Here is a 26,843-nt window from a genome sequence, read left to right as displayed (position 1 = left end):
CTTTCTTTTGCTATGGGAATTATGAAGTTGCTGATGACCTTCATTAAATGCTGCAGCCAACTTCTGACATGCTCAGCAGTGAGTCTCATGACCCACAAACAGAAAGCCAGTCTAAATCATGGAGTGGTTGTATTTGTCTTTTGTGTCCAGAAATCCACTGCTGGAATTTGCTGAGTGCCTCTAAAAATGTAGCAGAAGGTTCACTGACAAAAGGCCTTGTATTTGTAAATTTTACCTTCAAACCTTGAGCCCAGCAAGAAAAAATATTTAATAAGCAGACAAAAAAAAAAAAACCAAACACCAACCCCAAAAACAAACCTAAACCACCAAAACCTTCTCTCTTTCTTTTTTGTAACGATTTGAAGTCTTTAAGCTGAAAGAATAACATCAAATACAACCTGTGAACCAATTTCCCTCCAGGTTAAAACAGAAGCAAAATAAAAAAACAACACAGTGTATTAACAGAATTTTAAGGTTACACAACTAAAATATCACCAACAAGAAACTAGGAGATGTGAAAACTAAAGTTTTAACATAAGTGTAAGTTGTGATGCATTGTGGATGAAGGAAGTCTTAGGTCGATCCTGAAGGAAATAAAGATTATTAAAGCTACATATTAAGCAAGAAAAAAAGGCTATAAAATACTGAGAGCCTGAGAGAGCATTATTGTCTGAACCGAGGCAGAGGTTTTCAAAGTAGTCTGTAACCTGTAACCACAGTGCTCTTTTCAGTTGCATTTCAGCAGCTGAATTCCTTCGGTACCTTTGGAAACCTCACCCTGATTGCCCTGCCTGACTTCGTGAGGTTTTTGCATCCATACACTGCTACCAAACTTATGGGAACCCATGGGAAGGTGAGCAGGCTACTTAACTAAATTGAATTAATACTGTGTAAGCATATCTGATTATTAGGCTTTGCAATTAAACAAAAAGTTCTAGGAAGGAAGGAAGGAAGGAAGGAAGGACTGATAAGGATCCTGCTGCACCAGGAGTTGTTGGAGGGGAAAGGAGCACCAGACTTAGTAGTGCTGTTAGCCCATCACACTGAGTTTTGACTAAGGGACAGTTTTTCCAGGTGGGGAAGGTATGACTACTTCGTAAGTGCTTCTATTTGAACGAGTTATCAGCTGTGTCGAGTCAAAGGAGCACAGTCTACTGCAAGTCAGTGAAATCTTGTCTGAATTCAGACCAGTAGTGGAAAACCCTATGGGTCTAAGATAATGGGATTTTGTCCTCTAGCATTGTGTGGATGTCTTTATGGTAGACAGAAAGGTAGAAAATTAGTAAGTGTTAAGGCTGATTGGCAAACTGACCCCCTGGCCCCCCCAATAATCCAGCCTTTCAGCAGAATAAAGGAACTCTAAAGCTTAAATTCAGAACCCTAAAGCTTAAATCCTGTGGTGCCTCTTGAAGGTTATTTAAGTGTTTCTTACCTTTATGGTCTGGGTGAACCCGGCTTTTTAAAAAACTGCAATTGTGTCTTTCAGGTATTTGGAGTTCTTTGATGAAAAAACTAAAGCTTCCAAGAAAAAGCAGAATCATATCTTTATAAAAAGACAGTCAAAAAATATTTTCTGTGAGTTTTTACAAAAAATTTTCAACAAACTGTACTGTTTACGAATACACTTGCAGACAAATATACACAGGAGAAAAAAAACCAGCCAAAAAACCAGAGAAGTTATTTGCATGGTAAGTTCAATACCTGCCAACCATTGTTTATCAGAGACAGCAAAATAACAAGGCTTTTGTTCTGCCCAAATGCATTGTTCTTCTGCTTTGGAAGATTTACTCTAACAGCTCCTGAACATCGGGCTTTATTTCTTAGCCAGGTTTTTTAGGAAGCCAAGATGCATGCAGTAAGGCTGCTTGTCACTCTGTCTCTAGTAACTTCTGAACCTGCTGGCCAACTTTAGCAAGAGCGGTGGAGTAGAGGGGAAATACCTCTGTTATTGTCCCTGTGGAGAGAAACGTTGAGGTGCGACCTAATACAGTCAGTTCCCCTGTTCCTGGAAATCCTTATTGTATGGGTGAAGTCTCACAACTGAGTCTCTTTTAGACAGTCACTTTTTAGCAATTGTGCATGTGGTGGATAAGTAGTATAATACTTTATATTTGAACTGAAGGAACAAGTTTATTGCCATCTTTAAGAAGTATGTGCCGCTTCTTTACTCTTGAGCAAAACTTTCTTTTGCTTAGGGGTGCCAAGTCCAAAATATTCCACTGCCATTGAAATATTTGATTTTTTAAATAAAGATTTCTCTCTGTTCTTTTTCAACGCGATGAAATTACAATTACCTAGGAGCCATACAAAAGCTCTTTGAAAATGCAAAGATTCATATGGATGCTGATTAGCTACGCATTTTACAAGTCAATTTTTATTTTTAAAGGAATATGTCTTTTCTACATCCTCACTTTCTGCTCTCTCAGTAGATGAAGCTTGCTGTGAGGGTGCTGATGTCTTAGGCCAGCACACTACATAGACAGGTGAGACAACACAGGCAGTGTAGATGCACAAATGAATGTGTTTTTTGCAGGGCCTTGTTTGTAGACAGAGTCTTCTTTTTGTACCCCAAAATCCCTTACCTACCCCTCTGCTTCCATTATTCTCTGGTACTGATGTTTCTCATGGTGACACTGTACTGTGTTTTGGCTCATACTGGAGGTCATTTAGGCACACTTGGGATAGCAGTTTTGAATGTGTCTGAGAGGAAATGCCCCCAAAGAAAACCACAGACCCAGAGCACATTTTATCTAGAGCACACAGAAAACATAAAATGAGTTTATTATATTACACTTTCAGAATTGCAAAGCAACATTTCTACCAGGAAAAGGATGGCCTCCTTCTCATTTGAGCTTTTTTTTTTTTTTAACACTGTTAGAGCTATGTATTACCATGATGCTGTGCAATAATTAGCAGGAAGTTTCAGGATTTCTTAGCATCAGGCAGAAAGCTTTGCTTCTCATAGCAAATGTCCCCTTTGGGAAGGAAATTTCAGATGAAGAGCATTTCACTGGATCAATAGATGACACCAACAGAAAAGGAAGCCTGCATTTGTCTTGCCGTGTCTTACATGCAGCTATGGGCAATAGAGGAAAGTATGTTATCTAGAGATTGTCTCTGATAAGGGGATATCCCTCAAACTCCCAGTGCAGCTAGCAATCACACATTGATTTTTGAGAAACAAGCTGTGGCAATTTTTTAATTTCTGTTTTATACTGTGGAACCAGAGAAATAAAGCCATATCTTCACATTGAAAGAAAATTTGTGAAATTTCATTCCAAAGGCAGTTAGGCAGCCTGTTATAACAGTACTTGAACACCTTAAACAGAGCTAGTATCCATTATGTCATACAGTGTAACAAGTGGGAAGGAAAGCACTGCACAAGAAATTACAGTTTCCTTCCTTCCTTCCTTTCTCCCTTCCTTCCTTTCTCCCTTCCTTCCTCCCTCCCTTCCTTCCTCCCTCCCTTCCTTCCTTCCTTTCCTCCTTCCTTCCTTTCTTTTTTCCTCCCTTTCTTTCTCTCTCCCTTTCTTTCTCTTTCTCTCTCACTCTCTTTCTTTCTCTCTCTCCCTCTCTCTCTTTCTTTCTCTTTCTCTATGTTTTTTTAAAGGCAGGAGACCTGATTTCTGTAAACAACCCCCTAAAGGTACTCCTCTACCAATAGCAGTCCACTGTAAAATAGATAAGGTTCTCATTATGTATCCTCCATGTCTTGATCATAATTTCTATCATGGTTGACATTCTGGTCCAGTTATATCAGGTACATTCTGTGTAAGTCCTTTAGAAGACCAGGATAAAACCCTGCTGAATGCAGGATCATTTTGCCTTGGGGAGAGAGTTAGTCAAAGTGCACATAGTTCAAGGTGGATTTCTAGTCAGATTCTGCAGTACTGGGACATTCTAAAAGAAATATTTTTGAATCAAACATAGCTCAGAAGGAATTAAATTAGTTCTTTAATGCTTGGTTTTTCTCCAGAGCCATCAACACAAATTACTTTCTAAAATAGGCAGCTAAATATAATAACGCAGCATTAAACTGAAAAGCAAAAGTTAATACTGTTATTATGTGATGCATTTTGTTTGACTAAATTGTATGGATAATTTCCACCATAATTTCAGTGGTGTTTATAAAGACCTTTTAAAAAGATTTCAGTTTAACATTTCCTATAGCTGTGTTTTTTCATAATGTAATTGAATTTAAGATATCTGTACAGTATCTAAGTTTTCTCATCTTGATAACTGCTTAATGATGTTTTAAATATAATAGTATCCTAGAGTATTCTGCATATGCACCTAACTTTTTCCCCTTCCCTTCCCTTTTCTTTTTCCTAAGGCTCTTAAAGATTTAATTAAGCTGGCCTAACATAGATATTTTTTCTTTCTGAAAACAGGTTTTATTAAAGCAAAAAAGTGTTTTAAAATGCAGTGTTATAACATCAGTTGTCTGCTCAAACCTGAGATTGTTCTCTTTCATTAAAACCCTGAGGAAGAGTTCTTCCAAAACGGTTCGTTATAGCTACATTTGGACAAAGTTCGCCTTGTAAATGCTCTAAATATTTCAGGCAATTTTCTGTTTGTGAGATTTTTTTGGTGTATTACATTTTCATTGTAGTTTCATGAATTGCCTTATCTGGCTGTGTTTAAATCTGCAAGGATTTATTTTTAACTGCATTCTAATTGGTGTTACCTGGGTCACACCATACTTCACTCTTTTCACAGATTGTTATTCCTGTGTCAACCTTTTCTGTGCATGGACATGTTGGTGCACAAAATAACTCACTAAAAAAAGGTAACTGATATCAAGTAAAAAATCAATGCCCAATGTCAAAATTGTTCTAAATACATGTCCCATTGTTCCCCCAGACTCCATCTGTTTTGCCTGCTTAGTTCTTCCTTGTAAAATTTGCTATGAAAAAGGAAAGGTCATTTTTGTCAGGTCAGTACAGAAGCTTCTAGAAGTCTGACCGGAATAACACTAATGGTCTTTTAGAAGCATTTTTATGTACAAGCTACAGCCATAGATTCACTTTTTTTCTTTCACCTTTATACCCATTTATTCTTATGGTGCATGAGTATTATAAATCTGCACGTGAAGCAAACGGTGCATTCAGTTTAACAATTGAGACCCTAACTCCAGCACCTTCACACATGTACAATTTAACTGTGGCAAGGGAAACAATGCAAGCATGCAGGAATTCAATTTCTGTTTCAGCCTGTTGCTGCGAAAACCAGATACAACTAAAGAAGTCAAGGGACTCTGACTCGTGGCTTGCCTGTGTTTGTGTAAGATGAAGTTTCATCGCTGTGCAGCCAGCCAGAAAAAGGTCTTTCTGAAATGTAGCACCATCCTGTGCAATGTGTCTCCTGCCCACTCTGTCCACAGCAGCTGCGAGTCTGTTGGTTCTCACTGAAGGAAGGTGGCTGTTTGACTCCAGCTGTACAGACCCACGCTCCTAGTGTGATGCTGCTGCTAATTAAGTCCAGGATGGAAAAGATCAAAGCTGTGCTTTTTTTTTCCCCTTTTTTCTTTTTTTTTTTTTTCCACACCACAAAGCTGTTTCTTATTTTGAAGCTTCATTGCTCTCTGCCACAACGTTCACTGGAAACCTCACCTGTTTGCTTGGTAGAGTTTCGGCTGGTACTGGATTGCCATTTTAACTTGGCAACTTCAGAGTCTTGTTTCCCAATGGCCTGCCAGCTAAATTGGTGTGTTACAGATGAATGCACAGCTCACAGATGGTGTTTGAGTGTTTAGTGGCTCTCAGAATTAGATATGTATGTGGTCAGGAAGAAGATTACATTTTTCCTCCAGACACAGCAAATGTCCTTGGGGATGTTTTCTGTGTCAAGGTAGAAACCGTTCCACACATCAGGTACAGGGGACTCTCTTAGCTTAAGCGGGAGTACTACCTGCATATATATGTACTTCTTTTTCTCCTGGGTAGGGTACGCTGTTACTGTTAACATAAATGTAAAGTTTTTTATCTTGATTTTCCTGAACTTCTATAGATGTTTTAGGCCCAACATCTCTCCTCCTTTAGTTTTTCTTTTCTTTTTAGTAAGATGAGCTTGAAGGTGTATTTATTACTCTGGTTGCCCCGTAAGGTTCTTCTCCAGGTCCTAAACTCTTTGTTTTATTGCTCATGCACAAGGTTGAGCATTCATGCTTACTTATTGGTAGAACAGCTTTACACATAGTGCTGTGTTTGTGAGATCTATACCTCTCGCATCCTCCCCATATGGGTTGTGTCTTTTTCTCATTCGTTCATTGTCGTCTTATTTACTTAAAGCAGTCAGAGGGCAAGGAGTAGGGGAGGAGTTACATGCTTTCTTTTGCTTCTTGACTGGCCTAGTCATGTCATGAGGATGAATAACAGAGACTGTCTGCTGCCTTTTGTTCCTTTCTAGAATGAAATATAAAACAGAGCTTCTTAAAAGTTCTGAAAGCTGCACTCGAGTTTCCTCGTTTCATGTTTGTTCCCATCCAGAGCTGGAACCAGACAGACTGGAATATTTTAACAAAGTCTGTTCTTGTAAGATTTCCAGGCTGTTTTGCCAAGCCAATAGGCTCATGAAAATGCAGTTAAGCATGAAATAGGCAAAGTTTTAGTTGCCTACCTAAACTGCAGCCGTGACGATAATAATTTGTTTTTTTGTCATTTTTGCTTTGTCATTGTCAGATGCTGCTCAAAGCTGAAATGTGCAAAGCTTTGCCAGCTCTCTACAAGGAACCGCACTGTCTTCCAGCACTATTGCCACTCTGCTTAAATTTTGTGATTCCTCTTTCCTCCTATGCTTCTTTCCCCAGCTCAGTAAGAAATCTTGTCTTGTGAATTTCTCAGTTAATTCCCTCAGAAATTCTTAGTTAGCTAACGGCAGAAGACGGGCTCCCCTACCAGCCTTGCACCGTTGGGTAAAGGGACTGATGAGGACAGGAATCTGCTGCTGTTTGCCAATTTTCTATCGCCATAAACTCTTTTACAGCGAGAGCTGAGTGTCCACCATTTTGGGGCTAGCTAGCACAGATGTATCCAGAGGAATATCAAGCTGTCAGCACTTCCTTCCCTTCCTCTTTAACGAACACGTCTTGGCCCACTGACCTACAGTGTCCATCCCCCAGTATGGAAGAACATAGTGGTCCCTCCGAGGCAACAGCTGTGCCAGCGTATATCCCCGTGAGCTTCTTGGCGTGAGTGGGTTGTGGGAAAAGTTCAGCTGATGTGTTTGTTCTGGCTCCTTGCTACGCACGTGATGCAAACACACCTGGGCTGTTGCCGATCCAGAGCTTGCTGCCTGCTGGCCATCTCCTCGTGAGCTGGCACAGGCTGGACCTTGGAAGGAACTCGGCCGCCATCGCCCTCCTCCTCCCCAGCTTGGTGGGGCAGCGTGGGTGTTGCCAGGTGCACTCACATACCTGTGTCATGTTCTTTGCAGCAACCCAAAACAATTATTGCTGTTATTGGCTGACTGTTTTTCCTGCTTTGCAAGGATGTTTAATTCCTAAAGCCTTCCTTCAGAGTTTTCGGATTTTGCATGCTCCTGGCAGTTTCTTTTTTCCACCACAGGTGCACCTGAAAAATAAACCTGTCATGATTTCCAGCATTTCTTCTGTACTATGATTTTTGATTTTTCAGCAAGCTGTAGAACGAATTCTCCTATGAGCATTTGTATGTTAAGGAATTACCTAATGTCCCCTCAGGTCTTTTGCCACCTCTTTTACAGCAGATAGCCCCGGTAACCGTTTGTGGTACCCGCTTTCTTGGTGCTTGCAAACTGAAGAATAAGAAGCATAGGTGTGTCCTAGAAAGAGATGAGAAAAAGCAGTGTCTTCATCCTTAGCAAATGTTCTCCCTGGTTATATTCACTTTGCATACAAATAAACAAAAAAGTAATATTTTATTAGGAATCCAGTGGATAGAATAATGGACTGTAACTCAGCAGAGCTCAGTTCACAGCTCTGCCGTTGGCTTATTGGGCAAAGTCATTTGTATCATCACCATACAGCCTGGGATAAAGACAATCTCTTTGTAATGCAATATGAGATCCATAAAGGAAAAATATTATGCAGAAGGAATAATAACAAAATCCTTCTAATGATAATAAAATTATATGTTTCATATATATGTTTATGTTGTGCACAGTGGAGTGAACCAGATTCCATTCTGCCTCATGCTTCATCAGTGGTGCTGTTAACTGGTTTCCATTTTAAGGGCTACATGTATTAGTGCATTATTTTCAGCTGTACCTTCAGATAAAGGCGTGCTTTTCCCCTGAAAATGATAGTATTTCATTGTAGTAACACTGGGCAGCATTTCCTTCATCTTCATTACTGTTGATAAGCCATAAAGGACTTTATGGCTAAGTTTAAATACCTACCATTTATGGTGATGATGGGGAAGGGTCTTTTTTATTTGTAAACTGAGTAAATACATTGCACAGATTCTTGGGCTGTGAGGACTGTGATTCCCTGAAAGTAATTTGCATAAAGTCATTCATGTCTGCATTTGCTCTTTAAATGTTCTCTGGTTGTATGGGTAACATAAAACATTTATTTTGCCTTATTTTATGCGATGTAAATAATAGACACGTTCAGGACTAGATCCTGAATACCTCAGCTGGTATACACCAGTGCAGCTCTGGAACAAGGAGGATTGCATCGGCTGAGGATCTACCCCCACCATCAGCTGTAAGTGCCAGTCTTGGAGTGCATTATACAAATGTTCGCCGTAGTTTGTCAGCAGCAAAGCTGTCACCCAACAGTACACACTGCCTTCTATCAGCCATTACTTTTCTGTCATCATCATCAAGTGTAGCTTAAGAGAATCTGTGCATCGTTTCTTTCCTTCTGAACAATTTCCATTGAAATAATTGACCTGCTTTTATGGTAATTCGGTCTCTGCTATTTGTTACTGCAGCATTTTGCAAAGAAAAATGCAAAACTAATGCCCTAGAACAGAAACATTCAGCCAAATTACTTACCAGTAATCCAAGGAATCATGGATAAATCCATTGCTCAAGTGGCTTCTCATTTGGAGCTTTATATAGTTTTCACCCAAGGGTTGAGATTTGGGTTTTTTGTGGGTGGAGGGGTTGATTTGTTTTTGAAAGGTAATACTCATGCTTTCTGCCCTAGAGCAACTTTATATAAATCTCTTCTGAAAACTGTATCTGCCAGCACTGTCACTCCACCCACGAGCTTTCACTAGTAACACCAGCTAAAAATATTTAAAGGGGCTGTTTCCACTTGTTCAGTGCATTTCATTTCGTGTTTCTGCCTCCTCCGTTCTTCATCCTTCAAAAAAGTCAATAAGAGATATCATTTAAGCCCAGCGTTTTGAAGTGACAACCAACAAACAGCCTTATACCATGATTAATGAGTACTAAGGAATAGTTTGCTGTAACTTACAAGTAGTAAGTTGGGGCCCACTGAATATGTTTTAAAGTAAATGAAGAGATTCCAGTTGTGGGTTGGGACCTTCACTGAGTCACTGGATATGGTATATTTTCCACGAGTTTCTACCACTGGCTGATGATGTTCATGTCAAGGTGTTACACAGTCACAAGGAAGTACAAGCTAGCACAGAAGTGACACTCAGAATCTGGACTGTCTGACAAGTTAAACAGTAAGGAGGACTTTAATTTCCATTTAAAAGCCGGAAACGACGGTCAAGGTGTGTGATGAAAACCATGGAGTCTTTTAAAGAAAAAATAGTTCTTCGAAAATCAAAATGAATGTTCTTTGGTTTTACCTAATAGATATATTTTTCTTGATTTCTTTGGCTTCCAGCAAGCTCGGCTTTCTGTGGAGTTTCTGGGCTGCTATTGCTTTTTCAGGGGAAAGATGCACCAAAGTAAAGAGATCACGGATGTTGCCCTGCTGGTTTAAGTGGGGTCATTGCTATTGGAAGGCGTCTAGGGTTCGACAACAGCGAATGCGCTCTGAATTTCTTACTTTACTTGGGAAGTTGAGTAGGTGGATACCCGTGGCTGAGAGCCAGCATCTCAGCAGGGATGACAACGCACAGACGTCCGTTCTGCTCTTTTTCATCTTCATGTCCTAAAAAAGTGCAACTTTCCTGATAGCTCACAGGTGGAGGCATTAGCTCTATTTTGACTTCTTGAAAGCGGAAGTAGACTGGGGAGCAATGAAGGCACAGGTTGAATATTTTTATAGCTGCCTAAGTCCTAGGGAAGTTCGACAGCCCCACTTTGTATTGCGTGCTCACGCTGCTTACGCAAGCAGTTTCCACACAATGAGTTACAGAGCTGGAGTAAGTGTATTCACGAAACTCCTGTGAAAGTGCTGATTGCATCACCAGAATCCTGCCTCTGTGAGGAGGAACTTACCTCACCTTCCCAACCCAGCGTTTTGGTCACTAACGTTTCCCAGTGTTTCTGGTGCTCTAGGACAGCTGTGCATGAAAGAGGACTCCGTATTTTCAGCACTCTGAGCCGCACACCCTCCTTCTCAATCTGTGTGTTGGGTTGGAGGAAGGATTTATGTCTTGAAACATTTTGCAGGTGGTATATTGAACATTTCACTCTGGTGTTGCTTCTTCGGAGGTAGATTCATTTAGTAAACTGAGCCCAAATAATCTAGTAGTAAATGACTCTTACATGAAACGAGGAAGTGATCTCAATCCAGATTTTTGTGGAAAATACATGGTTACTCGTGCTCTCAGCACAGACGCGAAGATTGGCAGTGATCCCTATAGGATGTGGATTTCTGACATGGGTGAGGCTGGGCGGGACATCTATGTAATTCTGCTTGTTTGATGAAGGATGAGAAGAGTATTATGGGCTAAGATAGTATTCTTTTTTCTTTTTTTTTTTTTATCTTTTCCCTTTTTTTGCACAAACAACAAACCATTTGGTCTAACTAAAATAACTGTGTGGCTAATCCTGCCCTATTAACTCTCTTCAAGGAGTGAATACTTAAGAGTAGACTTTGATGGAAATTATTAAAGATGACAAAAATTTCTTTATATAAAAGGAAATGTAGTACAATCCAGCTTCAGAGTTCAGAACATCCAGAATGCCATGGGTTTTGTAGTATAATACCACAGTCAATTATATTTCTTATTTTACATTTTTCTTTGTCTCTTTCTCACACAAGCCTAGACTATGGTTTCATAATGTTAATGAAATGTGTTGTGATGTTCCTGTAGGCCACTGTGGGTAAATAATTACAATATGAGGAAGGTGATTCATGCTGTGGCCCTAAGTCTGTAAAGTAGGACTTTGTGACTGATTAGGATATAAGCAAAGTAGACTGCAGTGTCTCAAAAAGCCCTTCAAAACCCTGACAGATCAACCTATAGTCACTGCAAGGACCACCTGTCTCAGCCCAACAGATACTTCTGTGAGAAGTTTTGGTGATTTGTACTGGAGGCCTTCTTAGTGACCCAAAAACTATTTTTTGTGGTGTGTCCCTGACAGCTTCTCCTCCTGTTCTTCAACCAACCAGGTAACTAAAGCTTGAGCCTTCTCATGAGAAAAGGGGCTGGCTGACAGCATGCCTTCTCCTACACATGCATCCTGCTCAACACTGAGGGTCAGGAGTAACGTGATGCCAAGGCTGGTCCCAAAATCCAGACCTATGGCTGGCAAGTTTGGGATTTTTATTTCTCCTGCTCATTCAAACCTAGATCAAATGCAGAATCCTTTTCAGTTTCTCCACTGCTATTTGCAGTTCTCTTTGTGACTGCTGGAGAAAGAAATGTACACAGCTAATTAAGAAACTCATATGTGTAGGCAGGAAAGTGTTTTAAAAGAGTATGAAAAACAGTGCAAATATTGCTGTTGCTTCTTCTCCAGTCATATGCTACACTTTAAAAATCCAGCATGTTTTCTTCCACAAAAAGATATTTATATTTCTGAACTTTCAGGAGACTTAATCAATATAAAAAACAGTTTGAGCGTGATGACATCATATTTAGTCCTAGAGTTGTGCATCTCAGCTGCTTAGTCATTTAAATCAATGGAAATACGCATAGCAGTTAGAAGTTTCAAAAGGTCAAAGAAGTTACTGTCTTTTCAGCTTTGAATCAGCTGAGAGACTCCAGTTTCTTGGAAACATAATGCCAAGGCTGCATCTCTGCATCTCATTTCTTTTTTTTTCTTTTTTTCCCCCTCCTTTGAAGCAGTATAGTAATTAGCTTAAAGGGCAAATCACACCACACTCAGTAGCAGAATACTGTACAGTGCAAGTTCCTTTCTATTTTCTCTTTCACTTGAAACTAGTTTAAAGAGAAGTTTTAGCCCACATTGTGTACTGAAATATTTGACTGAAGTTCTCTTACCCAAATGCCAAAAAGCTGTTCGTGTTTTTCAATAAAATGAATACTTTTTCAGTACAAATATGACAAGTTCTTTTACCGTTTTCTCAGATGGAAAATAAGTGATAAATTGTTCCTCAGAGAGCAATTTTTGAGAAAATTAAAATCAAAATGAAAGCAAAAGACTTTTAAAAACTTTGTTTTAAATGTGATTTGTTGTTTTCTTTATAAAAATACCAGCGTGATTTCTGGGAGGAAGCAATCTATCATCTAGACTGCAATGGAAAAAACTGTTCCTTTTTCTCCTGTCAAATGCATCGGTGAATCAAAAGTTGTGATCAGAGTGTGTGCCACATTTATCTGTATAGCAGGACTCTACAGTAGTGTGTTAGGGACTGTTATTTCTTGTGTGTTTTTCCAAATGACTCTTTGTTTTATTTCCATTTATTTCCAGCTGCCGTTCTGCTGCTGAAGTGAAACTGTCCAGGCGGGTTGTCGAGCGTTTCCATTTCGTAGTATACGCAGCCTTCTCAGAGCTGGGAGCCGCACGCTGGCGCTCCTGGGACTTCTGGCTGCTCGTGCTGCTGGCAGTTTTGCTTTGGTTCGTGAGACTTTACCTGCATTATTTGACCCAATGGCTCTTCCTTCAGACCATCTCTGTTCCTGTTACAAAGTAAGTCCCGATGCCTTCTTTCTCTGTCAGAATATTTCTATAAATAGCTTGATTCAAAAGCGGTTCCTTCACACTATGAAGAGAACTGACGACTAAGACTCGTGCTAAGGGCTCCGCATGCAAGCCCTGATAGGAGCCTCTGCAGAGACTAGGAGAACAAGGACCACATCCAGACTCCAGGTGATCTGATATGTAAACGTGACCCTAACAGAAAGTGAAGGTGTTAATAACGTAAATTTTCAACCCAGAACAGGATGTGTCCATTTGTGCATCTTGTGTCATGCCCACCTCTCTCCTTCTGAGATACCCAGCAGGTTATGTATCTTCCAAAAGAATCATTTATCATTTAGGATCAAGTATTTCAAAACGCCTAAGAAGTGCACAAAACTGAAGAAGCATTTAAATCATATTTGATGTTACCAAAGAGATCTATGAGTAAAATACTTCGAAGAATTTAACTTTGATATATCAGTTTTACTGTGAGGACTACAATGGGTTGATATATTTTAACTAAATGATATATTGACTTTAGCTCAGGAATCAGAGCTCTCTAGAGAATTCCAGGAAAATCATTACTTGTCATTAGTTGACATGAAAAAAAAAAGATGGAGAACAAATCCACAAGGTGATATATACCTGGTTCTCCATACGTTGCTGTGGGGTAGAGAATGGGTTTACAAAGATCAGTCATGCTTAGGGAAAGGAAGATTTCTCCAATAAAACCTTTTTTTTTCCTTCTTTTCTTCATTTTAAAGCATCATGCAAACCTGAATCAGCCAGTAGGAGCCAGTAACATGCAACTCTGACCTGTGTCTGCTGTGATACTGGGATTATTGGCTAAAATTTGAACAGGGTGTCTGCGCAGACTCTGGACAGCGCTGGATATTGTTAAGGTGGTCTTCTAGATCTTAATGCAAAGCCAGCCATCTCTCACTTCTGGCCTTGCACAGACCAAGTGGGCTCAGCCAGCTGGCATTAAAACTTTTGGGAGGCCAAGCATCAAGAGTCTGTGAAAGCAAAGGAACACAACAGAAGGAAGCAACGTGTGAGGGAGAGGTGGTCATGTTCAAAGCCACTAATCACAGCTGTCCCAGGCAGTCAGCTAGATAAAGGATAATGTTCTCAAGCCAAGATGCCCTGCATCAGCATCCAAATCTGTAGCTGTGTGCCCCGCAGAAGAAACCGAGTTGAGCGCTCTCTAGTCCTGCCAAATACAGTGGTAGCACTCACGAGTCAGAACCAAAGTGAGAATCAAACCACTTCACCTTTACTCAGGAGCAAAATTTAAGCCACTTTGATTCGCCTGAAATTTTTGCCTTAAATTTCAGCATCTGTATGTAGCTCACAATACCGTGCAGTTCCTGGCTCCTACAGTGCCAGCAAATTTGCTTATCATGAGAGCTTTTCAAATCCCACCATGCCATGGTGGCAAGAGGGACGTTTTCAGTCACTTTAGGAATGCTAAAAGCTATGTCTTCCTTGATACATTTTCCGCTTTGTGCAGTGTCCAGAAGTGCTGCAGTATGCTGGGAGGGGTGAGCTCCTGGGGCCTGTGCTCACATTGGTGCTTCTGGGAGCTAACGTCTTCCCATAGCCCTGCCTGCATGGTCCCAAGGGCCTGGGTGTGCATCCACTGAACTGAGAGTCAGAGGGGATCAAAGGATGAGGAGGCAGGAGGAGGAGACAAAAAATCTATTTTTTTGAGTGGCTTCATACAGTTTTTGGTCAGAGGATTGTGACCAAGATAGGGATGCAATTTTACAATGCAATGTGCTGTATGCATTATTCTATGTTTTTTTAATGGTTTGCCCAAGAGCACAGACAAACTCTCTCCTTTTGCTTCTTTACAGATTCCAGCTTTTCCCTCACACTGTCGAACTGTGCTACCAGAACTCCTTGCTGCAGACCAGTGAAGAGTTGGTCATGGTTGTGGTGGGACCCCTAACCAGGGCTGCTTCTTATGGTCCTGATCAGATGGGGCTGTCAGCAGCTGTTTGACTCATTCCCTTCCTTCTTGTCAAAGTTTATCATAGCTCTGGGACTCTGGACAGTGCTAGACCCCTTGGCAGTGTTCATAGTGGATTCAGTCCTGGGGGTAAGTCACTTAAAATAACTTGGACATGAGACCTTGACGTAGAAGTTTGTTTTATTCAGTGAATCACTGAAAGATATGAAATTCCACCCCTGGCAATGGAACATGAAAGTTAAAAAGAAATTAAATAATAATGTTATACATTACCTTTTTATTAACAAAATTCCCATCTAATGGAGTCACTGTGTTTCTGCATAAAATAAAGAGCACTGTACAAGCCATATATGGAGATAAGAAAGTAAATCCACCAGTGGAATGATTGCATCTGCTTTGAAACGGATTACTGCAATTTTGGATGTTAATGGAGACGGGTTAATGAGCAGTCCTGATTATTAGTGCTCCAGATTTTTCTAAGTGCTGAAACAGATAAACTGGAAAAATAGCAAAACCAAAAGGAGAGGTTATTGTGCACTTCTCTGACATGCAATGTCGTTAATATAACTTGCTGGCACACCTAAAAAGACTTGTGAGATTGAAAGACAGACATCTTTAAGGAAACAGTTTCACCACAGGTAAAATCATGAGAGCAAAGCTCCCAACTCCGTCTGTGCCTACGTACGTGCTGTGTAGCCCACCTGTACTTTGGTGGCCGGGGGCTTTTATCACATCCAGGGTGATGCCCAGTCTCCCAGAACATGTGTTTCAGATTTGGCTGTCACTGTGTAGGTGACACGGGGTCCTTTTGATGGGCGCAGGGCACTGCGAGCTTTTCTGGGGGCGTGGTATTGCTGCTGTTCTGCCCTTGTCTGCCTTTCAAAGATATCTTTGTTTCTGTTGCTTGCTCCAGATCAAGCAGTAATCCACAGTCCTTGTTGTGGATCAGGTTTTCTCAGGTCTCTTGGTTCCTCATCCACTAACCTGTGCTCTGCTGCTAAGAAGTCCTGTTAAAAATGTGATTTTCCACTGTTTACACGTTGTTTCCCATTGCAGCGGTTTTGAAAATTAAAAAATTCAGCTGTTCAAGAAATTTAATTGGAGCTCGCTTGGGAGGTAATTGCAATATTTTAAGCATGTGGCAACACACATTAATTTTCACTTGGACAGCCTGCTCTTTTTTTTTGCCTTTTTTTTTTTTTAAAATTTCGTGGTGTAAACCATGCACAGAATTGAATTTTAATTGTAATTATTCTGATGATGAATTTTTTTCATAGGAGAAAAAGGGGTATTTCCCCAATATCCAGGCTAGAAATGTTTAAATATTTAAAAGGCTTCTCCTCCCCAGTACTGGTGTATTCATAAAAACTGGAGGAAAGGCTGAGGTCTGCCTTGTCTTTCCCACACTTGCATTGAGAAAATCATTGCCATTGACTTCAGTGGAATTGTGTTCAGTTCTAGTCAGACTGGATTTGTTATCAGTTTCAAATAGGGCTTCTTTGCTTGGTCAGAGGGAAACGTGAGATATCAATAAAGTAACTAAGTTTTTCATTACAGCATTAAAAAAGCACACCTCTCTCTGTACTTCATACTGAATATTTGGCAATTTTACCCACCAAGATTATCTTTGGTAGAAACTCATTTGTTCAAATATTACACAATATACTGTGTGTATCCTTTCCAAAATGAAACTATATCTCTTACATGTGTTTTCGTTATTGCATTTGTAATTTTTTTTTCTCCTGGCATTCTTTCAGCAGCTATTTCAGATTTACTTGCCAATCTATTTTAGATCAAGCATTTTTAAAATGTTGTGTTGCGGTAATATAAGTTATTTTAAGTGCTAGAATGTATTTTAGTATCCTAAATGGCCTTAATACTTATGAAAGATGACAGATAGCCCTGGAGACAAAGGTTTCTCTGTTTACTAATTTTTTTTATTATTAAGGGAAGACTAGAGAGCCAGCTGCATGTTTGGGGGGTTTAAACTTATAGTTCAAGATACTCTGTCAATTGTGTGATTCCAGGCTTAATTTACTATCATCTTGTAGAAGGATGTTCCAGGGGTAAGAAACTTTCCTATGATTTTGGAGAATGCAGTTCTAGTTCCAGTTCTGCCAGAGCTTTCACGGGACCAGTCACTTGGTCTCTCTGTAGTTTGTAAAATGCAGAGAGTAACACCTCTTTAGCCACATGGATATGTGTCATTACTAAAAAAAACCATTAGAGACTGCAAAGTGCTCACATGACCATCACTCTGTGGTGTGATAAGTACCTAAGACACTTATTGACAGATACTATTGAAACAATTTAAAATTAAGACACCTTTCTTGGATCATGTCTTTGAGGGCCACGGAAGGATTGACACAACCTCTTTGTTAGAAAAAATGGATAGAAAGATACACTTCCCCCACGCCATTTTTGCCTTGCCAGAAAGAACTGCTCGGATAAGAGAGACATTTATTCTTACTTGCCATTCAGACTTTTGCCTCTCTGGAGGGATGTCAAGACGTGACTGTTATGCAGAGGATTTTCCTTGGTAGACAATCACTTCGGTAAGAAAGTGGTGGAGGCAGACAGCTTTTTTTTGCAAGAAGAGAGGATAGAACAGGGAGATAGAACAGAACCAGGAGATAATGTATTTTAACTTTTTTGTAAAGAATACGGACAGATCTGAATTAGTGACTAGTCTTTATATGCCATTATGTCTCCTGGGACTTGTAATTTCCATTACAGAAACCTGGCAGTGTTGCAAAGGGTGGAGAGAGAACAGAAATATACTCAAGAATTTCAGTCCTTGTACAGCTCATCATTGGACTTGTAATTGTCTTTACTTTATTATGCATGTCACTGCAAAGGTAGCAAAAAATGGGGAGAAAGCTTTGACTCTTCCTAAGGATTAGTCCAGGCAAGTTCCTTAGGAAGGTGCAGGTTTCTTGAAGCCTAAAGGTCACAGACTCCCTTTCTGAATGATAAATACTGGATTTTTTGGTGGTGCAGATTCACATCCTTGCAAAATGTGTTAGCGTGATTTAATATGGATATGGCTGTCATTGTGTCACTTTAAAAAGAAAAAAGTGAAGAGAGGAATTTATTTTAGCTCTGAGCAGTAGAAGACCCATGATATGTAGCTGAATTCTTCTAAATTGATCCAGCAGAGGGCAATAATATGTCAATACAGTAGCTAGTTCTTAAGAACTAGATATGGAAAAAAAAAGGAAAAGAATAGATTTTTGGAAAATCATTTCCTTGTTTTACTGGAAGTATAATGAAACATAGAGTGCTACGAAACCTTCAGAATTCTTTGTGAATCTTTGCAAAAACACACAAACCACCTTATTCCAAATTAAATTACTATTTTTGTTCTATGACTATTAATTCCTTACCAATATTTAGTATGCTAAAGATTTGTTTCATCTTCAGTAGAATGAAAATAGTTATACATGCTTATTTTTTTACAGAGCAGTTGAACATGAACTATTAATAGCATAACTAAGTAGGCTATATGATAGTCACGTACCTTTGGAGAAGCTATTAATGATACAACTTACGGTTGCTACTTTGTACAGTTAAGAGGTATCTTTAATTCCACCACAGCAGTGTGAGTACAGTACAGTCAGATCTCTTCAGAGATATTGGTCTCATTGTGTCTCTATTTCTTCTCAGGAAAGAAAGAAATTAAATCAGAGTTATATCATAAAATAATGCTGATGCTTGTTGGTTATTCAATGTTACAGGCTGTTCTTTGTGGCTTCCCAAACTGGACTGACTGGACATTAGCAGTGGGGGGTGAAGGGCATATCTGATTTCCTGACTTAAAATGTTGCAGACAGACTTGATAATGCATGTACATAAATTAAAATACCGCTTCATAAGGGGGAACTTGTCTCTTTTGCACTGAAAAAAGGTCAACCCCTTTGGGCAAAACTTAACAAAACCCTGCTGGTGTCCCCTGTTGATCTACTTGTTGTTGCTTTCTCCATTTTTCTCACCTCATTGGGTCTCAGTGAAGCTTTGTGAATCCACTACCTTCTTTGAGTGATGCTGTTGTTTGCAAGGCTAGTGGAAAACCTATCCTGGGTGACAGCTAGCGACACATGCAGATGCCCTGATACTTCCATTTGGCATTTCAGATAACATGATGGTTACTTTTGTTTTCCAGTGGTAGCACCAAACACTGACTCGATCTGAAATCAGGAATTGGTGTGTGTACACACTCCAAAGAGCACATGTTCAAAATAATGTAACTTGCTGAGTCTGGTAGGAACCAGCATTTTTCTTGTGACAAGGGCAAATCATTCTGAGACTGGTCAGTTTGGAATTATGCACTGGCACAAGTGTTTTCTGCTCACTCAGCACTCCTAAAAACAGCAGCATAAATCATTCAATATTATGCCTCTCTGGTCATTGAAATAAAGCAAGTTTCAGCCTTCTTCCCCTTCTGCTTCTCTGAAATATGCTAACGAAGCTCACATTGAGTATTTTCACTGTGACATGGGTTTTATTCAATAAGCCACCTCTATAGGGTAGATTTTAATTGTACTAAAATAAGCCAGAAAATATTTTATTTCATCTCTCATGGTTAATTTCAAATTCTGCATAGCAGACTCCTAAGTTTCAATCTGTGTGCCCCACAAATTACAGTTAAATCCTTCTTATAAAGAAATTCAGGTTCTTTTGTGTCTATAGGTAAATAGTCTAACCAGGTTTGGCATTTTCTTATGTTGATTTTTACGCCCATGACAGCGACTTGGGAACAGTGTAGAGAAACCCATTGCTGATGCTGCAAAGCTCTACTGGGTCTTTCTAAGAGCAGAGGAGTCAGGGATTCCTGGTGCCTTAATCACTGCGATGCTTTATACAGTCCTGTTTATCATCTCATCGACAGTGTTGTACCTGTACTTTTTAAGGTATGTCTCTTTATCTCATTATTCCCTTAGGAGCTTAGGCTCAAGCCCCTTCTCCTGTAAGATAAAATAAGGCGACATCAGAAAAGACATATCAGTGTCAATATCCAGAGCCCAGAATTGCAGGCAATCAAGGAGGGGTTAGCTCCTGTTTAACTTTTAATGCACTGGTATTTGGTGGGCATAGCGAGTCAGAGAGGGAGCCTAACACAACTGATACCATCATTTTTCATAGAGTCTAGGAGCCTCTGTTCCTTTGGCTTCAGACAATGGTGTGTGTGTTGAGGGTTTAAGCTCTAAAATGTGTGTGTCTTTTATTTAGGTACTTTGGAAGACATTGTCTTTAGTCTTCCAAGCAGGGTTTTTGTAAGAAATAGGAAAAATTCAGAAAGCTGCATATGATGTGAAGTGCAAAATCTCTCTCTGAGTCTGCAGTGGCCCCCAGAGTCTTGCAGCCTTTTGATGATACAGGATTTTTGACTTCACGTGACTGAGGCTTTAACCCACTGCATGATATGACTTAATCCAAATAATTTTTCCACGACTTTAGCCCATTATCAATATTCAGTTCACCATGAAATTTGACAAACTACCTTTCTTACCACCTTTCTGGCAGGCACCATTAGCTGTACAGTCAATAGGGACAGGTGTGGGACACTGAAAATGAATGAGATAGGTTGTCTAATATACTGAATGAAAAAATGTATTTTCTTTTTTTCTGAGAGACTCATCTGTAATGCAGTATGAATTTTGCACTGGCCCTCGATTCACCCAGTGAACATTGAGAGGTGGCAAGCACCAGTAAGAAGCTGTACACAAAGGCAAGATGCAGGCAGGTGCAAGAACAGAAAAGCTCAGCATACGCCCACCGACAGAATCCCTGGGTCTCCTTTCCACAAACTCCGTTGCAGCAGGCAGAAAAAGATAAATGGCAATCTAAATTTCTGCAAAGTATTTCAAAGCCCCTGCATTCCTGGAAGCTGTACACAACTCCAATGTACTGGTAGTCTAGTTAATTAGTTTTTGAGATGTTAATGCCTTCTTAATCATTGACTTAATAGTTTTGAATAGCTTCATAAGTTTTAGCTGCTGTCGTTTATTACTCAGGAAAATTAATTTAAATTAAAACATTTGTAAGGCAGGTTTTTATGAGAATATTACCAACATCTTCATTGTCTGGGGAACAGGTGCAAGATCATCAAAGGTTCCTTTCCTTCTGGATCAATTTTCCCATAATGTTTTCCAATAAAGGGGTGGGGGGAGAATGTTACTAGGGGAAAAAAGTTGTCTTAGTACGACACATTTTAAAAATGATTCATAGCGAAATACAAAAGCAAAGGGAAGATAACAAAATCTGTTACAGTGCATAAGGTCTTTGAAGTTCTTTGCTTGATAACAAAAAGAAACATTTTGAATACTGGAGTCTGTGCAGAGTAAAGTTGTATTATGAGCTTCTGAAATTGGATCAACTTTCTCCACCTTGTACGTATGGCTGGAAGAGAAAGTGGGAATTCCAGTGGGAACCTTGGACCTGGCTAGGACTCTTGAGCAGCACACTGCCAGTCCATTAATGATAGCATTAAAATATTTTAAAATGTTTTTAAAGAAAGCATCTTTGTAATTCATAACATTGTTTCCTGAATATTGATACAACAGCATTTGTTTTCAGAGAAAATAGTATTATAACTGAGGCAGTAGTATCCCTTTGTGTGAATATTTCTCGGGTGTTATATCTCAAAGATATTCAGACGTAATGTTGCTCAACTCGGAAAACATATATTTTTTACACAGGCATCCACCACATATTTCTCTTATAAGGTAAACCAATGTAAATATTGAGGGATGTCTTCTGTGTCCTAAGACACCAGTCCACAGGGAAGATTTTGGCTGTTGGATGGTGAAGCTGGTGCCATTGGTTAGAATTACTCAGCAATTTGCCATTTAACAGAAGTGTTCAGCAGAGTATAAAAAAGGGATAAGAACAGTGAACCCACCAGACCACCAAAGAAAGTAGAGGAAGTGTCGGTTTCTGCCACAGCTAGAAAGCTTCACGGCAGCACTGATGAACTCAGGAAGCTAACGAAATCATGGGCAGGGGATAAACAGCAGTAGGCATCTATTTGTGTCTTTATAAACCAACATACCTCAATAAATCTGGCTCCCCTTGGGTGTCTTGGGAGTCTGTAGTACGTCTAGCATGGAGAGATATTCTAATTACTTTTTGGAAAAATGAAGTGGCACTGGTTGCAATTCCTTCATTTTAATTCCACTAGACATTAGAAACAGTCAGAAATTTGTTGGTGAAATGTTTTCTGCACTGTGAGAAAATGCAGACCCATCTCAGCTAAAAGTGTCTGCTGGAAAGAGTCTAAATTTCCTGGTATTGAAATATTTTTGGGGGAAAAGCTTCAAAAATCTACATTTTTTCAATGTTAACAGCAAAATTATTTTTACATTTTTTACAGTTGTTTTCCAGAAAAGAATGAGAAGGGCTCAAGTGAAGATGTAATAAATTGTTGTAAATCACTCTACTCTTCAATTTTTGGTTTGTGTAAATTTTTGAGAAGTCGATTTTTTGATCTGACTCTGGATAGCAAATCATTTCAATGTTTTCTGTTCTTTCTGATAAATAAATGAACTTGTAAGGTATTACGCTGGGTCTCATATCTCTAGAAAACAACACCGGAGTTTTGTTTCACTCTTTATTGCATTAGCAATAGAAATTATTACTGTTATATTTATAAGAAGCCATGTTAAGATACAAGAAAAGTTTTATTAGTTTTTGTTCCAAAGAAAAGAAATTAAAGCAGGTAACAGGAGCAGGCTGAGTACTTTTGGGCAAAAGGAACAAAGCTGGAAGACAGGCTTCATGATTCTTAATTAATTCAAAGTTAATTATATTGTTTATAACCATGTGCTTAAAATCTTCATACAGAAAATGTTTATAGCAGCAAATAGACAGTAATTTAACTGCATTAAATTTTACTTCATTTGAAATAAGAATGTTACATTAAGTGAGCTTAAATAAATGACAAGGTCTTTTTCTTGTTTAGCATTTAAATTGCTGACCTGGAATTTCAAAGACGAACACCATAGAATATTATTGTTTCAAGATGAGTGGTAGGCCAGAAAGCCCACCAGCTTGATCGCTAGTTTTTCAACTAAGCACAAGATAAGTCTTATGAGTCAATGCTTGCAAAAATGTATCTATCGTGTCAAAAGAACATCTAATGTAGATCCAGGTATTAAGAGACAAACTTTTCTTTGAAGACGCTGTGGAATTTGGAAAATGAGTCCATGAAGGGTATTAGTTATTTCTAAAAAATCTTCTCTTCTCTACCATGTTTTAAGATACTTTAGTATCCTACTCTTGCATTTCACACTTTAGAGCTTTTTCTATTATTTCTTGGTTGCCAGTTTGTTTATATTCCCAGGACTACCTACATCTTGATTAGGTTATCTTCCAGCTGCTCTCCTCTTTTGATAAGAGAATCCCAAAATGACATCTTGGAAACTACAGCAAATTTAGGGCTGCAGCTTCAAAAAGGGATGTTTCAAAAAAGAAGGGTGGGGAAAAAAGTACGGAGAGCGCCTTTGCAGCAAAGCAGGAGATCTAAGTCCCTAATCTGATGTTGAGCGAAGCTGCCAGATTTCGGTATCAGAATAGCTACTCCATCACAGAAACTCTTGGATATAGAACTTGACCCTAAGGTACATATTCCCCTTTGAAGAGAGAGCTGAAACTCCTCCTGAGATCAAGTTGAAAAATCATCTGTTGGTGCATCTCCTTATTTCTCTTCCAGACTAAATCCCCGTTGTGGGAAAAATTGTACTAAACGGCTTATTGAGTGTGCTTCTCTGCAATTACTGTGTGCACTGTAAGGTGAGATGTAGAGCTAGTGTAAATGTGAACTTCATTCTGATTTACTTGAACAGTCCACTGCCCTCCACCCGCACACACATTGGTTAGCACATACATGCCAATACAAGACCCAAGAATAAGGATCAGCCACGAGAACTGTGTCTAGTGCTGCTGTACATGAGAAGGATGAGAGTTCAGAGGGCCAAAGGAGTTGTGCCTGTGCTCTCTTTCCTACTTGCCAAGAAATGACGGACCTGTACAGAAATCTGGGCTTTTTGTTAGTTGCAGTGCCACACAGCAATCCCTGCGCTTCTCATGACTACACAGCCAGTCTCTGGGAAGGACGGAAAAGCTGAGATTAGCACCAAGCAACGGCTGAATTGTAATACAGTATTAGCTTGAAAGAGGGTACAAAAGGAAAGACCTCAGTTCAATATCCAAGATTGAGATTCCAGATTTTCTGATCTTTATTTTCTGATCTCTGGTTTTGGAATAAAAGTAGAATGAGAAAGAAATGAACTTGAAGAGGTTCCATTTGAATGAAACAGCAATGTTTTGAAGTTTTAAAGTTCATCTAAGGCTAAAAATGTGACACTAGGCTTTTCCAAAAGCCTCCAATATTTCTTGGTTTCACCTACATTAAGAAATACCACACAGCAAGCCTTTCTTGTGGTAGAGAATTTTACTGTGTAGTGCTTATTCAATTCCCTACCACAGCACAGAAATGTCATAGAAAAACAAAGCCAACAAATGAAATGAACTTTTCTAACATCAAGAGAAGTCTAGATTGTATAGACTTCAGGCTTGGGGTTGAAAAAAATGGTGAGTAGTTCCTTTCTATATGATATGGTTTGCCCATTATTGAACCCTGGCACAGCAGGACTTCCATTCATGCCTAACTGAGGTACTCCATGTGAGCACTGGAACTAGTTACCCAGCCCAATGCTAAGGACAGACATTGGACTTTTCTGAAGGCAAGAAAGATCAGGATCTTTTTGGGAAGCCAATATCTTGAAACAATTAAAAGAAATTGCTGCTTAAGTTTATGTGATTTGATTCAGGTATTGTAAAGTCTCTAGAGGATTGGGGAGGGTTGTATGTTGGAGAACTTGTGGGAAAGAAGCTTCTTACTCATGGGTAGGGAATATAGTCATGAAGGGAAAACCAAGTTTTAGAAGTCTACAGAAGGGTCAGACACCTTTTTCTTTTTTGCTTGAAGAGACCTGTCAAAGAAGAACCAGATGTGTCATTTCTATCCTTAGGCTACATAGCGAAGGTTGGCTGTTGGATGTATTTCGACGCATTCATGGTGAGGAAGGCACATTCTTTGTTCCATTGGACTTAGAGATTTCCAGTCAGGAGCTGAGTTACATTATGAAGAGGGCTGAGCAGTGGAGAGGAATCAACGGTGAAAGACAGATGGTGAGTGGTGAACAGTGTCTCCAAAAGGAGTCCGTGACATACTGGTCCAAATGAATGCTTTGTATTTCTGGGTATTACCAAAAAGGACCCAGATATACAAGAAAATAATTCTTAGGGTGCTTCTTTGAATGGAGAACCTAAGAAGCATGTTCAGGAGAATTTTGTGAGAAGGTTGTATGTGCATTGCCTGAATATCTTGAGGGGTTACAATCTGCTTAGTATCCAAAGGCTTAGCGACATCACTGATGTCAAAAATTATCCACGCCATCTAGTGATTCTTGACTGGGTCGTAGAGACTTGCTACTTGTTTAAATGTCAGTACCATCCCAGATAATTTCTGAGCCAGCTCAGCAAACTGGGGAGCTCCATGGACAAGTTGAATTTGCTCCCTGCAAGGACATGGATGGGGCTGCCCTGAGGAGGGGCTGTGAGTTTGGTGAGTCAGATGTGATAGCCATGCTCTTCTTCCTGGCCCTTTCCTTCCAGGATTGCCCAGAGGAGTGGGCTGAGTTGGAAATGTGCAGGGGGAAGTAGGAGAGGTCTGAAGTTGGTCTGCTCTACTTTGGCTATCAAAAGAATTCCTCTTTCTTTTCCAGTAAGCCACTAGCCTCGAGTCTTATATACAGACTTTAAGCTGCGATGTGCAGGAGATACATCTGTGTTTGCAAAGTGTCCAGTGTTGGGGATACCATCCACAAATGAGGCTTCTTGTCATAATTGCTTTCAGAGAATTGAAAATAACAGAAGTAACATGGTCAGTAGTCTGTGAGGGTCATTGTCTTCCTTCTGTGAGGGACATTTTCTTCCTTGCTTTCTAGCTTTGCATCAGCATTATTAAGTCCCGTAGGACTATCTCATAAAATAGCTCTTGGTCAATTGTTAAAGTGTTCATCAGTTGGATTTATACATCTATGAGTGCCTGTGTGCACAATGTTTTGTTCAGTAACTCTCCTGCTTCAATGTAAAAATGAACAGATTCAAGATAGAAAGGGAATTAGTCCTCTTAAGTATGTATGAGTTGTTTGTTTTCTTTTGTTTTCTAACCGACTGGAACAAGTGATTTCAGATTAGGGTCTGCAGGTTTTTAAAGCCTCTATAGCTACCTCTGAAAGATCAGCAGTTTATATAAATATATAGCCCCAGTTGTCACTGCTATAAACATCTGGCACAGCTGTAATTATTTTCCACTCTTTTTCGTGATGACAGTTTGGACCCTGAAAGGAAAAATAAAAAGGTGAATGTGCCAATTGAATGAAAAAGCAGATACTCAGTAAGCTTCATTTTTGTTGGAAAGCATAGAGCACCACATTGCATTTCAACAGAGGGGAGGGAAAAGGTATGAACAAGTGAATGTGCTACCACAGCCACCTGCCTCAGACATTTCCACTTTTTATACAGATAGCAGTTATTTGCTTTACCCCAGTAAGCAAAATCACCTTTTTTTTCACTTAAAAACTTTCTACAGTAAGTCAAAGCATAGCCACTGATGATTGGTTTCTATTACCTTTGTTACATGCTAAGTAAGGTCAGACAAAGAATATATATAGTGGACCCCATTTTACATTCCAGGACTACAATGCCATATGGAAAAAGTGACGGATAAGGCAACTGCAAACAACTACTTTTCTGTTTCAAGGGCTGAATACATTTCTAATGATATTACCAGCATATCATTTCTTGCAGCAGTACAGAAAGGGCTGGATGGCTGGGGGGGAGAGGGAAGAAAAAAAAAAGG

The 26,843-nt window shown here is 39.6% G+C and overlaps 1 protein-coding gene across 1 annotated transcript; it reads left to right on the top strand.

Moving 5' to 3' along the window:
* Positions 1 to 12,733: 12,733 nt before the first annotated feature.
* Positions 12,734 to 25,214, top strand: LOC104074641. The gene is made up of 4 exons (XM_009574823.1): positions 12,734 to 12,951; positions 14,802 to 15,046; positions 19,664 to 19,827; positions 24,949 to 25,214. The coding sequence occupies exons 2-4, from the start codon at positions 14,912 to 14,914 to the stop codon at positions 25,160 to 25,162; spliced, it is 513 nt and encodes a 170-aa protein (XP_009573118.1). The 5' UTR covers positions 12,734 to 12,951; positions 14,802 to 14,911; the 3' UTR covers positions 25,163 to 25,214.
* The last annotated feature ends 1,629 nt before the right edge of the window (positions 25,215 to 26,843 follow it).

Source organism: Fulmarus glacialis, unplaced genomic scaffold (genome assembly GCF_000690835.1).
Source record: "Fulmarus glacialis isolate BGI_N327 unplaced genomic scaffold, ASM69083v1 scaffold25433, whole genome shotgun sequence".
In the NCBI taxonomy this organism is placed as follows: Eukaryota; Metazoa; Chordata; class Aves; order Procellariiformes; family Procellariidae; genus Fulmarus; species Fulmarus glacialis.
Note: the sequence above shows the minus strand (reverse complement) of the source record. Positions and strands in the feature narration are given on the sequence as shown.